This window comes from Acanthopagrus latus, chromosome 18, assembly GCF_904848185.1.
Source record: "Acanthopagrus latus isolate v.2019 chromosome 18, fAcaLat1.1, whole genome shotgun sequence".
NCBI lineage: Eukaryota > Metazoa > Chordata > Actinopteri > Spariformes > Sparidae > Acanthopagrus > Acanthopagrus latus.
The window spans coordinates 2,556,426-2,572,731 of NC_051056.1; the positions used below are offsets into that span (position 1 = coordinate 2,556,426).

General features: G+C 38.6%; 1 protein-coding gene across 16 annotated transcripts; it reads left to right on the plus strand.

Annotated features, from left to right (window-relative positions):
• The first annotated feature begins 2,781 nt into the window (after positions 1-2,781).
• Positions 2,782-16,306, plus strand: LOC119006959. 16 transcript variants are annotated; one of them, XM_037076115.1, is made up of 20 exons: positions 2,782-2,834; positions 3,924-4,064; positions 4,572-4,728; positions 4,995-5,187; positions 5,312-5,416; positions 5,728-5,784; positions 6,335-6,391; positions 6,842-6,898; positions 7,352-7,408; positions 7,940-7,996; positions 8,442-8,498; positions 9,893-9,952; positions 10,265-10,342; positions 10,462-10,614; positions 11,095-11,130; positions 11,241-11,330; positions 11,764-11,862; positions 12,105-14,157; positions 14,472-14,639; positions 15,738-16,306. In XM_037076115.1, exons 2-20 carry the CDS (start codon positions 3,950-3,952, stop codon positions 15,968-15,970), a joined length of 3,882 nt encoding a protein of 1,293 aa, XP_036932010.1. In that variant the 5' UTR covers positions 2,782-2,834; positions 3,924-3,949; the 3' UTR covers positions 15,971-16,306. The 16 variants fall into 16 exon arrangements, with proteins under 16 accessions (XP_036932010.1, XP_036932013.1, XP_036932014.1 ...); XM_037076118.1 differs by having other exon boundaries at positions 8,445-8,498; XM_037076119.1 differs by having other exon boundaries at positions 7,943-7,996.

Consider the following 16,306-nt stretch of genomic DNA (forward strand, 5'->3'; position numbering starts at 1 on the left):
TATGGCAGATGCAGTTCTCAAGCTTGAAATATGTTTTCAAGCCTATAGGGTATGTGTTTAGGAATAAGGATGTGTAGGATAAGAATATCAGTATCCACCTCCGTTATTAACCTGTCCCTTGCACCGGCCACAGACCACCACCATCCCAGTCCCCAACAGGAGCCCAGTCCCTTGTGTGAATGACAACAGGCTGGTTGCACTCACTTCAATCATAATGAAGTGTTTGGAGGGAGTGGTTCTTTCCCACATCCAGAGTAATATACCTGAGTCAGTGGACCCACTACAGTATCTACAGATCCACTGAGGATACTATCTCTGCAGCTCTGCACACCTGGAAAACAAAGAGGCTTACATCAGAATGTTCTTCATCAATTACAGCGCAGCCTCCTCTTCCCCCACAAACTCACAAACCAACTCTACAACTTTGGCATAAACCCCACACTCTGTGAGATTGCCAGTGAGGAAATCTAACCTTAAACAATGTGATGATGAACACTGACACCCCACAAGAACTCAGTCAGAGCTCTACACACTGCTCAACTATGACAGTGTTGCCTCACACAAGGACAACATTATCCTGAAATTTGCTAACAACACCACAGTCACTGGCTGGATCATTTTCACTATCACACATCATTGATGACCTAACCTGGACAGATGACATCATCCAGCTGGTCAGGAAAACACCACAACAGTTATACTTTCTCAGGAGAGTGAGGGGGTTAGGCATGTCATGAAGATTCTCAGAGTAACATTTGCCTCTTGCATGTTACATTAAATACATCATTTGATTTTTAAATGGTAATAATTAATGGTATTACTTATAGCAAATGTTTTGCATTAGGTCGAACAATGCCTCTTAGCTGGGATATAATCCCAATTTATTACGGCCTGAAGACAGCTGTTGCTTTCATCAGATGGTAACCAAGTATCGCAATATTGAAATGATGGACAGATTCCAATTTAAACTATTTCTATGATCAAACAAACATCCATAAAACATTGTTCTTACAAAGGAATAAGCCCACTGGGCTGGCATTTGTTATGCAGTGTACTTTCTTGACTTAACTTAGCCTGTTGCTGCCCTGTTAGCTTATCTTAGCCTAGCCTGCCAGTTTAACATTACCCCTGCAGTCAACCCAACCTCATAACCTGTGTTATCAGTCAATCAATCAAGTGTATTTGTCACTAGTAATTATATAAAGTACAATGGCTTGTGTTGACTGTTCTGCTGTTACAGACAGGGTGTCTCTAGAGAGATATTGCCACTAAGCTACATTAGATATCGTGGCCACTCCAGACAACTTTAGCTGCAGACTAGCATAGTCTCAGCAACTGCTGCAGAGTTTGTCCCTGTCCAGCAGCATGAGAAGGCTCATGAGGGCAAGCTCTGGTTGTGTTGCTCCACACAACACCTGACTGCAAACCAGTTATCAACCCTGCTAGCTCTGTTGTCAGTCCTGTTGGCCCGCCGCCCACGAGCCTCCTTCAACACTGCAGACAGGGTTAAACAACATGGAGTGATACTGAATTGTGTAAAGGAATTAGATGTCATTGCCATGATATTCATGAGTTTCAAATGTACTCCTACATCTGCCATGTTGGGGACCAACACAGGTGTTTCTATTTGAGTTGTGTTTCTGATTGGCGTAGAACTAATTAATTAGTTTGAAACACATGTGGGGCCCCAACATGGCAGGTGTAGGACTACATTTGAAACTCATGGATATAGGTATTATATCATGGCTAACAACCAGTTGGATTGCTTGGTATGAGCTCTCCGCTTTATAATGTTAAATGAAAACCTGTAAATATTCATAGCCTATCTGAGAAAGGCAGTCGCTGTACTGACATCCAGAGCAATTATCTATGTTTACTTATCCATCTGTATTAGTACCGTCTTTGTGTAATTGGACATCGACATTGGAGCTGTTGATTGGAGCACAATTGGACAATCAAAGACAGCTTTTGCCAGGACAGACTTTGCACAGATATTAGTTGCTGTTACTGTATAATGTATATTGATACTGTAAAGTATATATTGTACACAGACTGTTGTGTTCTTTGGATACTTTTCTTTATCTCTCCAAATATCTTCATTTATTTTATTGTATATGAATGGCATTCAGAGTGAAAGGCAAAGTAAGAATTTCATTGTACAGGGAAACTTGGTTTTAACTGTGCATATAACAATAAATGCTTTGATTTGAATTGAATTGATTCGAAAAATTTATTGAAAATTGTACAAGGTATAATTTGAATAGCTAGCCAGTATACATACAATAGGCTATGTGCTATGTGAAAGCAGGTGCAGTTAAAATTATCGTCATCATTTCATCAATGCACATGTGCATGATATTAACACATGGGATTAGCACCCAGGTTTCCAATGGGGGAATCATCAGTGATCAGTCAGCAAGAGAAAGATCTGTCATTAACGAGATAGGACTCACAAGGGCACACTTGCTGTTCACTACCCACGTTTGCCATCACAATGGACACACAAGAAGGTGTGCCTATGTAATATACTGTAGGCTAATTGATAAAACCTATAGGGGTGAACTGTTGCCTGTAAAATTTATTTATTTCTTCATATCTTATAGTCACTGTTGAATATTTATAAACTAAACACAAATTACAAACTCATTCAATAAATTGATCAATCCAAAATCAACTAAAAGAAAGTGGTCATGATAGAAAGATAAAAGTCAAGTTTATCTCCGCCCCCACCTCCTACATGAGGTGCGCAAGCCCCGCCCCCCCCATTAGGTGCATGCATGAGCTGCATGCTGCAGACGGACAGCAGGGAGATGCCATGAGGAGCAGCCTTTAAGGTAAGCAAACTTGACGTTTTTGAAAATTTATCAGGTTTTTATGCCATGTGGTTCATCCAGTCATGTTATGATGGTGAACTTATAGAAAAATGTGAAACTGACAATTTTCTGTCGAGTTGGTGGCGATAAATAGATAATTATCCACAAAGCTAGCTAGTGTTAGCTAGCTAGTTACACTCTTGCTAAGTAAGCTGGGTAGAAAACAAGCTTTAGCAAGTTGGTTGGCTGGTGATGGATAGCCTTATTAAACATGAGAATAACTGGACTGCAGCAAGCCACCACCATGACTGTCATTTCAAGGTAAAATTAGCATGGTTGCTAAATTGCTTGGCCTGAGATTAGTTAGCAGGCAGTGGTAGGATGGCACCTTAACACAATATTAAATGGTCACCTGGGCTAAGTTATTAAAGACAGTAGTAATTATAAGCTCTGACATGAGTGGTTCTTTTGTATGTACTGTGTACGGTGTAATTTCTCAAGCTGCAGCCTCTATGCTCCTCTCTGTCAGGGCTGACAGTTCAGACACAGAGAGGAGAGGAGCTCCTCATACTATGTTCTTTACTGTAAGTGCAATAAATCTTCAGGAGAAAAATGCCAGTGCTTTATCAATATACCTGTTCAACATGCATAAACATGTAAATATGTAGAAAGCGATATTTCAATCTGCCCTGTTCCCAGTCATTTAACTGTTTAATTTATTGTGCCAGTGTCTTAAAATTTGACAAATACTGACTGATGTCAGTGTTCTAAATTCTTTCTAAACTTCACTCAGTATTTTGATGCTAGGAATATGATTTATTATATATATATATAGATTTATTCTTGTGTGCATAATAAAATAACAAGTGTGTGTGAGAGAAGGGTAAATACCTTGAGCTACACACTGTGGATCACAACAGGTTTCCTCCAGGTAAATCCACTGCATTTGCTACTGAAGAGATTTCATTATGTGGGTAAAAAGCCTGCATTAGTTTGTGACTAAACTATCAGTATAAACATTATATCCTGGTATAAAGGAAACTAAAAAATGTATGTTGGCTTAACTGGGTGGCTCACATATGTGCTCACATGGAATATTCTGTCAAACAGATGATACGGCTGGTAATGAAGCAATAATGGAGAGATCTGTGAGGAGAAGACGGGTCCGTCCTCAACAGGATGCCGAACAACACATCAAACTGAAAACTGACAAGGCTGGTCTCAGAGAGCATTTCATCAACCCATACAAAGGTAAGTTCTTACATTTTGCAAGTCGTGTTTGTGTCAGTTGTACAGAGCCTATTAATAATGTTGAATTACACAATGTAAATTCAAAATTCATCTTTGCTTCATATGCATATCTCAATTACACAAGGCTACTTCATACTGGCGGTGTGGATTTGCATTTAACATTTTAAAGCTGGGTTAGACAACTTCTTAGAGCCATTATGGTTATAGTTAGTTAAAGTCTTTTACCTTGCAGAACAAGGGAGTCGCTAGTCTACCACTGCCTCAAGCGATTAGTTAGTTTGTGTTCTTGTGTGACTTTGGTGTTTTAAGCCCAGTTCAGACCAATGATTCACAACAAAACTAAACCGTTTTAGAACATTGCAGGCAAACACTGCAGCGGTGTGATCTAGCCCGTTTCATCTTGACTCAAACAGGCTGATGTTGTCGCCTGCATTTCACTTTGTTGAATCTCCAACAGCTGGTTTTAGAATGTAAGTCACGTCATGTTTTTTTTTTCTAATTTTAAAGGTCGAGGTGTGTTTGCTGTGGAGGTTTTCAACCAAGGAGATTTTGTGCTTGAATACCGTGGTAAACTTTTCAAACAGGATGGTCTTCTTACAAAGAAGTACAATGACACGGAAGCAGTATTCCTGTTTGACTTCAAATGGAAAGGGGGATGTTGGTGGTAAGTTGAATAATGAATATGTTTTTGTTGCCAGGTGTAAAACATTACAATAGTTTTAGGAGATGAGCTTTGAATGGCCTGTTAACCTAAGGACATCCCAATTTCCAAAAAAACATGCAAGAGGCTCATCATCCCGGTAATACTGCAAATGTATATTGCTTACCTCAATTGCTTGCTCAGCTTTCAAATAAAACGTGCCCTTCTTAACCCTGTATCCAAACAAAGTAGGTTACGTCTACTTTAACATCAATATTCTTTTCCTTAAGTCTTGATGCATCTGTTGAAGACAAATCACTGGGAAGGCTTGTGAATGACGATCACATCAAGCCTAACTGCAAGATAAAAGCTATTGATGTTGGTGGGATGCCACATCTTTGCCTGTTTGCCCTAAGAGACATTGCCCCAGGTGAAGAAATAACTTACAATTACGGGGATTCAGACTGGCCTTGGCGCAGACAGGTACAATTTGTTTAATGTTGATAATAGTTGTTTTTGTCATTTTCAGATGAAGCTGATCTCAATGTGTCTTGAGATTTGACCTATATTATGATTGTTTTATTTTTTTTCTGGTTCCCTTTTCCAGCAGAAAATGGCACCTGATGTCAACGGACAGCTGATACATGTCAGTGAACAGCTGACACCTGATGTTAGCGAGCAGCTGACACCTGATGTCAGGGACAGACCTCAGGTAGGGGCCAGTTTAAAAAGTACTACTTAATCTCTCATACTTTGTAAGGTATTTGTTTTCAGTGTAGTACTCAGTGGGTTTCAGAGTTCGTATTACTGACCAGTGTTTCTCTTATGACAGCCCAAGTAGTAATGAACACTAAGGACAATGATGCGTGTTTTGAACATGTCCTAAAGTAGTGACAGATTTACATACTGGTGTTTTGACATTATACATAGATGAATGTCCCCAATTAGGTATAAGTAGCATGTGTGTGTTTGGAATGACACAAATTGTATAAAAATAGTAAAGCCATTTTCTTCCTTTTCCAGCAGCAATTGGCACCTGATGTTAGCCAGACGATTGTTGAAGAAAGCGACAGACCTCAGGTAGGGACCAGTTTATAAAATACTACTTAAAGACCTGTTGAGCAAGAATTTCTTTATTGAAATAGCAGAAAATTTCTCTAAAAATGGTCCTACTCATTCATTCCTGTGTGACAGTGTGTCTGTCCACAGAGAGCCTGCCTTCCACCTGTGTTTTCTTATTTCTTAGTGTTGGGTGTGTCTGCCTGCCACCTAAACCACTGCTGAATCCTTTTGTATTAGTATGTATTATTGTCCAGTGTTTCTCTTATGACAGCCCAAGTAGTAATGCACTGTAGGGACAATGATGAGTGTTTGGAATGTCTCTTAAAGTACTGGCAGACTTACATAATGGTGTTCTGACATTATACAGAGATGACTGTCCCCAGTTAGGAATGAGTAGCGTGTGTGTGATCATAGAATGACCCCAAAAGTACTGTTAGACTGACATATTCGTGTTTTGACATTATACATAGATGAATGTCCCCAATTAGGTATGAGTAGCGTGTGTGTGTGTTTGGAATGACCCCAAATTTAATAAGAATAGTAAATACATTTTCCCCCCCTTTTCCAGCAGCAATTGGCACCTGATGTTAGCCAGCCAATTGTGGAAGAAAACGACAGACCTCAGGTAGGGACCGGTTTATAAAGTACTATTTAAAGACCTGTTGAGCAAGAATTTCTTCATTGAAATTGCAGAAAAGTTCTCTGAAAATGGTCCTACTCATTCCTTCCTGGGTGACAGTGTGTCTGTCCACAGAGAGCCTGCCTTCCGCCTGTATTTTCTTATTTCTTAGTGATGGGTAGGTCTGCCTGCCACCCAAACTACTGCTGAATCCTTTTATATTAGTATGTATTATTGTCTAGTGTTTCACTTATGACAGCCCAAGTAGTAACGTACTGTAAGGACAATGATCTTTGTTTGGAACGTCTCCTAAAGCACTGACAGACTTACATACTGGTGTTTTGATATTATACATAGATGAATGTCCCCAGTTAGGTATGAGTAGCGCGTGTGTGTGTATAGCATGACCCCAAAAGTAATAAAAATAGTAAATTGATTTTTTTTTTCCTTTTCCAGCAGCAATTGGCACCTCATGTGAACCAGCCGATTGTGGAAGAAAGCGACAGACCTCAGGTAGGGAACGGTTTATAAAATACTACTTAAAGACCTGTTGAGCAAGAATTTCTTCATTGAAATTGCAGAAAAGTTCTCTGAAAATGGTCCTACTCATTCATTCCTGTGTGACAGTGTGTCTGTCCACAGAGAGCCTGCCTTCCGCCTGTATTTTCTTATTTCTTAGTGTTGGGTAGGTCTGCCTGCCACCCAAACTACTGTTGAATCCTTTTATATTAGTATGTATTATTGTCTAGTGTTTCACTTATGACAGCCCAAGTAGTAACGTACTGTAAGGACAATGATCTTTGTTTGGAACGTCTCCTAAAGCACTGACAGACTTACATACTGGTGTTTTGATATGATACATAGATGAATGTCCCCAGTTAGGTATGAGTAGCGTGTGTGTGTGTATGTTTGGAATGACCTGAAATGTAATAAAAATAGTAAATACATTGTATTCCCCTTTTCCAGCAGCAATTGGCACCTGATGTTAACCAGCTGACTGTGGAAGAAAGTGACAGACCTCAGGTAGGGACCAGTTTATTAAATACTACTTAAAGACCTGTTGAGCAAGAATTTCTTCATTAAAATAGAAGAAAATTTCTCTAAAAATGGTCCTACTCATTCATTCCTGTGTGACAGTGTGTCTTCCACTTGTATTTTCTTATTTCTTAGTGTTGGGTGTGTCTGCTTACCAGCTAAACCACTGCCGAATCCTTTTATATTAGTATGTATTATTGTCTAGTGTTTCACTTATGACAGCCCAAGTAGTAACGTACTGTAAGGACAATGATCTTTGTTTGGAACATATCCTAAAGCACTGACAGACTTACATACTGGTGTTTTGACATTATATATAGATGAATGTCCCCAGTTAGGTATGAGTAGCGTGTGTGTGAGTATAGAATGACCCCAAAAGTACTGTTAGACTGACATACTGGTGTTTTGACATTATTCATAGATGAATGTCCCCAATTAGATATGAGTAGCATGTGTGTGTGTTTGGAATGACCCCAAAAGTAATAAAAATAGTAAATTCATTTTTTTTTCCTTTTCCAGCAGCAATTGGCACCTCACGTTAACCAGCCGATTGTGGAAGAAAGCGACAGACCTCAGGTAGGGACCGGTTTATAAAATACTACTTAAAGACCTGTTGAGCAAGAATTTCTTTATTGAAGTAGCAGAAAAGTTTTCGAAAATGGTTCTACTCATTCATTCCTGTGTGACAGTGTGTCTGTCCACAGAGAGCCTGCCTTCCACCTGTTTTTTTCTTATTTCTTAGTGTTGGGTGTGTCTACCTGCCACCTAAACCACTGCTGAATCCTTTTATATTAATGTGTATCATTGTCCAGTGTTTCTCTTATGACAGCCCAAGTAGTAATGGACTGCAAGGACAATGATCTTTGTTTGGAACGTCTCCTAAAGTACTGACAGATTTACATACTGGTGTGTTGACATCATACATAGATGAATGTCCTCAATTAGGTATGAGTGTGTGTGTGTTTGGAATGACCCCAAAAGTAATGAAAATAGTTAATACATTTTTTTCTTCCTTTTCCAGCAGCAATTGGCACCTGATGTTAGCCAGCCGATTCTGGAAGAAAGCGACATACCTCAGGTAGGGACCGGTTTATAAAGTACTACCTTAAGACCTGTTGAGCAAGAATTTCTTTATTGAAATAGCAGAAAAGTTCTCTGAAAATGGTCCTACTCATTCATTCCTGTGTGGCAGTGTGTCTGTCCACAGAGAACCTGCCTTCCACTTGTATTTTCTAATTTCCTAGTGGTGGGGGTCTATGCCTGCCACCTAAACCTCTGCTGAATCCTTTTATATTAGTATGTTTTATTGTCCAGTTTTTCTCTTATGACAGCCCAAGTAGTAACGGACTGTAAGGACAATGACCTGTGTTTGGAACGTCTTCTAAAATACTGACAGACTTACATACCACTTTGTGACATTAAACATAGATGAATGTCCCCAATTAGGTATGAGTAGCGTGTGTGTGTGTTTGAATGTCCCCAGAAGTAATAATATAATGATAATGATTATAATATTATTATTATCACCATTATCATCTTTATTGATAGAGCAGTCTTCTTAATCCATGTGACAAATTGCCTCAAAAAGGCACCAAAATAAAAGTAATAAAATCATCAAGTTTTAAAAGAAAACATTTAGTGTCTAAAACCCAATACATATCAAGAAAATAAAAGACAGTTCCTATGTAATTAAAACTCAAATATAATCAGGAAAGGCTATATGATAAAAGTATTACTTATTTTGCTGCCTTTATGAAGCACTTTTAACATGGATTTAGAGTGCTCTATAAATAATTATTATTGTCATTATATTACTTTTTGGCCCTGTTTTCTTTGTTTTTACAAATTCCTTGCTGAATCAGAGATCACCTTTAAGTCCTTTCTTAAAACATACTTTCCTGCTTTTACTTGCGTTTCAATTTCCTTTGTACTGTCTTTTATTTTCTTGATTGAAAAATTGATGATTTTATGACTTTTATCTTGATACCTTTATGAAGCAGTTTGTGACATGGATTTAGAAAAGTGCTCCTTATGTTGCGGTTATTATCATTATTATTATTATTATTATTATTATTATTATTATTATTATTATTGATAATAATATATCATTAATATTGTTGTTGTTATTAATAATAATAATAATAATAATAATAATAATAATAATAATAATAATAATCATTATTATTATTATTATTATTATTATATTATTATATGTGTGTTTAGAACGACCCCCAAAGTATTATATAATAATAATAATAATAATAATAATAATAATAATAATAATAATAATAATCATTATTATTATTATTATTATTATTATTATTATTATTATTATTATTATTATATAATACTTTGGGGGTCGTTCTAAACACACATATACTACTCAAGCATCACCTTTATCTCAGCATGTCTTGAAATTTCAGCTGTATCAAGGTTGATCAGATGTTTATTTTATCCGGTTTCCTTTTCCAGCAGAAAATGGCACCTGATGTCAGTGAGCAGCGGACACCTGATGTCAGGGACAAACCTCTGGTAGGTGGTCACAGGGGTCAACACACTAGTCTCTGATGTCTGCAGTTCCTTGTGCCCTCCGGTTTAATCTGAAAAACACTTTGGGGAAAATAAGCCCTCTAGGTTTTGTCTCACTGTGACAACATTAACACAATATCATTTTGTACAATCAATTTAGTCAAACCTTGCCTTATGAACTCCATGATTCTTAAGCATTAACAGTTGGTGTTAGCATGTAGCTAATGTTTTGCATGACATCAGCTGGTGTAACTTTTAACAAAAGTCATGTGGGCTGCACACACAACTTCATTTTTTTTTTTTTTTATCTTTAAGCTGTCATCTAGTCCTATGGATGCGTCTCAGGTGTATGATAAGATCAACATAAATAGCAGCAATCCAGCGGCACATACAGTAAGAGCCCATTTTCATCTTTACATATAATCACTATTGCTCATTTTTGGCTGTGAATTGTTATAATTTGTAGTTGTATTCACAAACTGTCTTTGAAACAGTCAGTTCTGTCATTACAGTCTCGAATGGCCAAATATAGACAGCACCATGAGGAATGCTTCAATCGTCATAAAATTGCAGAGGAGGAGCGAAATGCTAGAGAAAGACAGCATACAATGAATTTGTTAAAGCGTGCACAACTGGTTCAACAATTGGCACAACTGGATACACTTGTGAGTAATATACTTCAACATCTTAGAGACAGAAATTACTCTCTGTGCTCAACCTCTTTTCATTCATTACTCGGAGCTTGATTGCGTGATTGAGTTTTATTATTACTATTGTTATTCTTTGCAACACATTCAAAGCTGCGTTCTTCAACTGACAGCCAGTGGGGCAGATACGGCCCTTAATTACTTTTTTTACTCGTTCTCTGACTAATTCCCATGAGCCCAAAGAAAAAACTTTTGGCCTATTATATTTCATCTGGATGCACTATTAGACTTTTACTGCAAATGTCCATTTATCCTGAAATGTTGTTGTCTTGCTAACTTTTAGACATTAGTAAGGCAATGATGAGTAGTCTGCAGTTGTATTCCAAATGACCATTGTTCTAATTTTGTTTTGTTGTTGTCCTGGAGTCAACTATCTTGTTAACCCTAACCATCACTTTCTCAGCTTTTGACTTGCCTTTCTTTCTTTTCCTCCCTTAGCTAACTTCGCAATCCCCATTGCATGATGATATTCAGGTATGTCTACAACTTCAAACAGGGGCGAGTTTTAAAAGGGAAGCTACTGTAAAACAAAATGCCAATTGAATTTGAATATTGCACACAATAAGTTGGATTTGTCTTTTTAGTCACTAACCTCATCAGATACCTCGTCCCTGGGTGAATCAACGATAAGCAGTGATCCGTTGGAAGATGGAAAGCCAGCAACAAAAACACAGGTAACACTGCACTGCTTGCTGAATAGCTGAATATCATTTACTTTCCAATTGTACAATTATATTCAGTGTGGATAAGATTACTATTATCATTTGGCATCATTAAATAAACCATCATTAATCCAATAATTTTCATGATGCTCTTCAAGAATACATAGTCATATAGTTTGTTAATTTACCGATTTATTATCCCTGAAAAAGAGTAAAGGCTGATCACTCCTTGATCATTATAGGGAGAGGAATTTGTCACAAATCCCATCCTCAAAACATCAGTATCATTTTACATCATTTTTAATCATAACAGTGTTTATTCTTTATTATTATTTATTATGTTACTCAATATAAGGTCAAAAATGCATGGGAATGAAAATTTTTTGCACAGTAATTTGTACTTAATGGAACGCTTTTACCTTTTTGTCCTTTTTTCTGCTTTAAGACAACAACTCCTCTTACCTTTGCTACATCGTCAGATGGTCAAAGATCTTGGAATTGTTCAGTGGATAACTCAAAAAGGACATCCTCAAGACAAAGACTGGTATTTTCCTACAGTCTAATAACAGTCGTGTACATTTTGATGTATACATAAGACTAAAGCAATTATTATGTGGCTTTTCATTAAAGAAACATTGATAAACGTAGCCTTTATATGTCATATCCCAAAGCTAAAAGAGATAGTCTTCCTGTAATAAAAGTCCGATGCATCAACACAGTATATGACACTCAGTATAGTAAAGGATGACCTATGTTACTGAACAGAATCTTTTTTCTTTTTCTAAGGCCACTTCATATATGGAAACATCCCTTGATGAGTCCGATCACACAGACTATAGTGATCATGACTATGTCCCAGACTCTGAAGCAGGAAGTTCCTCTGAGCCTGATGAAGACGCACCACTGTATCCAGCTGAGAAAAAGCCCCTGCCGTCTCTGCGATATCCCATTTTATCTCCATCAAAACAAGATATTGATTCAGGAAGCCCAGAAAAAGGAGACAGTGCAGTCAGCCCTAAGAAGAGGAACTTGCTCACTCAAAGGAAGAGAAAGATCTCATCCCCTAGTCCACTAAAGAGCAACTCAAACACTCTTGAGAAAAGCAGAATCCAACAAATTTGTGGCTCAATTAGAGTATTGCCTCCCTCAAATTCTGAAAAACGTCGAGTGTACGACAAGAGGAACTACTGTCTCTTTTGCTCCCATCCCTCATCAAAAATTTCACGACACCTGGAAGCTGTACATGGGGATGAAGCAGAGGTTGCCCTAGCATTTCAGTATTCAAAGAATTCAAAAGAGAGACGCAATAAGTTGAACATTCTTAGAAGACGTGGAAACTTTGCCCACAACGCCAATGTTGTAAGGGAGGGAGCTGGAGAGCTCCAGGCCTGCTACAGACCACGACAGTGTAAACGTGCCTCTGAATTTATTCATTGTTTTCATTGCCAAGGACTTTATAGCAAGAAAACATTGTGGAAGCACATGAAAAATTGCCCAGCGAAGGAAGAAACTAGTGATGAATCCAGCAGTGGGAGGAGGCGAGTTCGATCCAAATGTGCCCTTAAAACTGCCATCGTGCGTGAGATTAGTGAGGGCTTGAAGAATGTGATTTCCTCCATGACCTATGATGAGGTCACTCGGATGATTCAAAATGACAAACTTCTCTTGCAGTTTGGACAACACCTGTTTGATCTGAATGGGTCAAGAAAGAACAGACATGACTACATAAGGCAAAGACTTAGAGAACTTGGGCGACTTTTACTTGTGGCTAAGAAGAACACTCCCATCCAGAAGGCAGAGGAACTCATCTATCCTTCAAACTTCAATCATGTGATATCTGCAGTGAAAGAGTTGGCTGGGTACAACACAGAGGACAACACATTCCGCACACCTTCCTTAGCCCTCAAAATTGGTAACAGTCTGGGCATAATCTGTGAGCTTGTGGAGAGTGATAATTTGTCCACAGTTGACAGAGACTGGAGTCTTGTAAAATTTGCGCGAGAATTCAAGACCATCAAACAATTCCGATGGAAGGGATTGATTACCAGAGGAGCAACAACCTCTCTGAGAGAGTCAAAGTGGAATGCACCACTGATTATACCTCTCACTGAAGATGTCAAACTTTTGGACTCTCACATGGAGAATGTTAAAGTTGTTGCTGAAAGAATGCTGAGACTGTGTCCCTCTGCAAAGAACTATGCAACACTTGCCAAAGTGACACTTGCTCAGCTGATCATTTTCAACAGAAGACGAGAAGGAGAGGTGTCAAGAATGGAGTTGGCCACTTTCAAAGAAAGGAGAAAGTCAGAACTCAATGAGGACATGGCCCTATGTCTTACCCCACTTGAGAACAAGATGTGTGATTTCTTCACCAGAGTAGAAATCAGGGGGAAACGAGGAAGAGGAGTCCCTGTGCTCCTGAAACCATCAATGGTGTCAGCTATGGAGCTTCTAGCTGACACTCGTGAGCTGTGTGGCGTCTCCAAAGAGAACATCTACATGTTTGCTAGACCAGGAGCATTATCAGCTTACAGAGGGGGAGAATGCATCCAAACGTTTGCAAGGGAGAGTGGTGCCAAACATCCCGAGGTCTTAACCTCAACAAGGCTCCGGAAGCACATAGCAACAATGTCTCAAGTTCTGAATCTTCAAGAAAATGAAGCAGACCAACTTGCTGACTTCCTGGGTCATGACATTCGTGTGCACAGGCAGTATTACCGCCTTCCGCAGGGAACACTTCAGCTCGCCAAAATGAGCAAAATGCTTTTGGCTGTGGAGAAGGGGACTCTATCACAGTATAAAGGTCAAACCCTTGATGACATTGAGATTGACCCCGAAGGTATGGATACAGATTGTGTGTATCTTAGTGTACATTAGTATAATACATTTGGTTCAGATGCTGGGAAACCTAATGTTATTGCCTCATGCATCATTGGTACTCTTTGACAGCTAGCTAATGTTTATGCTGTATTTGGTATTTGAAGTCTAGAAATGTAGAACCTTATACCTATAACAAATTATTTTGATTTAATGTGCAACTGCAATAATGTGGGCAATACATTCAGAACTGACTGTTGGTTTTTCATCTTAAGGCTACAACTGCTGAGGCTATGCCATATTTTTTTTAAATATACTCTTACATTTTCTCTGCAGAAAAAGTTGATTCCTCACAAGATCAGGATGCGTCAACTGATGAGGATGAGTCTCTTGAGTCGACCACTGAAGCAACAGGCGAAGACGGCCAGGAGCCACCAGAGACTGCACCTTTACTTCCGACCACTGCTTCCAGTTCCACTCCTCCCAGTGCTTTTCGCATTCGAGGTTTGTTTTGGCTTGGGTTAGATTTTTTTTAACGGAAGAAAGTTAGTATCTGGATGCTCCGATGCTGATGGGGTTTGCCAAACTAAAAATGTGACTGTCTCGACCTCATTGATTCAAGGTAAAACTTGTTATTGTTAATAAGTCTGTAGTTATTAACTCAGGACACAATCAAAGTGTTTCCCCTAATGTTGTATGCATTCAACAGCAGTGCAGCACCACTGCTAATTGATTTGTGCCACTGCTCCCCAAACTCCCACTCTCTACTTTAAGCAGTCAGAGCTGGGGACAAGCGAGGGACCCTCCATAAATCTAACACGCCCAGACATTACCACTGCTTACCATGCTTCACTGATGGTCTTGCTAACCACCTATAACATAAATGTGTCTGTCCATTGCACTAACAGACAACTTGGCTGTCCTTGATAGCCTAAAGAAAGGGCACTATGGCAGAATCTGCACTGCAGTCTCTGTAGAGCAGCGTTATGCTACAATCAAAGGCTGAACTTCATATTCATATTAGAACATGCTCTCCTTACTAAACATACTGTAGATTAAAGTGCATCCAGATAATAACATTTAATGACTCTTGTCCCTGACGGGAAAGTTAGGCACCCACAGGAGACTTTTATCAGTTTGTGCATTTGTGTACAGCTGAAGATCTCAAAAGTGATATTATAATGATTTGTCCTCAATCTAAAAGTTAACATTCTGTTAAAAAGTTGTTTGATACTAAATTCTCAGTTTAAAAAGTGTTTACAAATGCAACTAACAAGTGAGTTTAGAGAAGAATCTTAAGTTTAAGTAGTAACACTGTAACACTTTGAACTCCAGATTCTATGAATAAAGGCATAAACCTAGGTGGAGCTGGGAGTCTGCTTTTTTTTTTTCTAACAAATTTAACTGGGATGCCTATTTGGGATTGTGTTTAGATAATTAAAGAACCTTTGTAGCAATATCTAGCATTCATGGACATGGTGTTGTCCTTGCATTTTGAACGGGAGTACTAAAAGAAAGCAAAGATTGTGAATGCATTTTTAGATGGACTCCAAAAAATGCTTTTAGTAATGAGATATTAATACCTGTATCTTTTCTTCACAGACAACACAGGTAACTCCAAACGCAAGTGGGAAGACAGTGAGGTACATGCAGTTGAAAGACATATGATGCGCTTCATCCACACGTGCAAGGTACCTCAAAAGATCGACTGCATCCGGTGCATTAGTGCAGAACCCTATGCACTCAAAGACCGAAACTGGACTGGAGTGAAAAATTATGTCAGAAATCGGATCACTGCCTTAAAGAGAAAGGCTTGTTCTCAGGACTCATGCTAGCTATTTTTTGAAGTATACCTGTGTGAAGTGCCTGTTATGTTATTTTAGAGGCTAATGTTAAATTTGTTTATGCCAGAAGCCTTTCTTTCTTTCTTTCTTTTCATATAACCGATGTTCTTGGTTGTAGTTTGGAGCACAACCTCCTATTATCATGTTGCTAGCGAGTCCAAGAAATTGTTTCTCTGAATATTCTCTAGTCAAGTATGTGAACTGACTGCTGTCCAGATGCATTCATTTGAAAGCTAGCCAAGTTTGTGGTGACCTGTAGTTTTCAAGGACATTCCATTTGAGCTGTGTGCCACTTGTACGTGATGTCCATGCATTATGTTACTAAAA

Coding starts and splice junctions, on each gene's coding strand:
- LOC119006959 (XM_037076115.1), top strand. CDS start 3,950: ATGGAGAGATCTGTGAGGAGAAGACGGGTCCGTCCTCAACAGGATGCC. Junction 6,392..6,841: donor AAGAAAACGACAGACCTCAG/GTAGGGACCGGT, acceptor TTCCTTTTCCAG/CAGCAATTGGCACCTCATGT. Junction 11,331..11,763: donor AGCCAGCAACAAAAACACAG/GTAACACTGCAC, acceptor TTCTGCTTTAAG/ACAACAACTCCTCTTACCTT.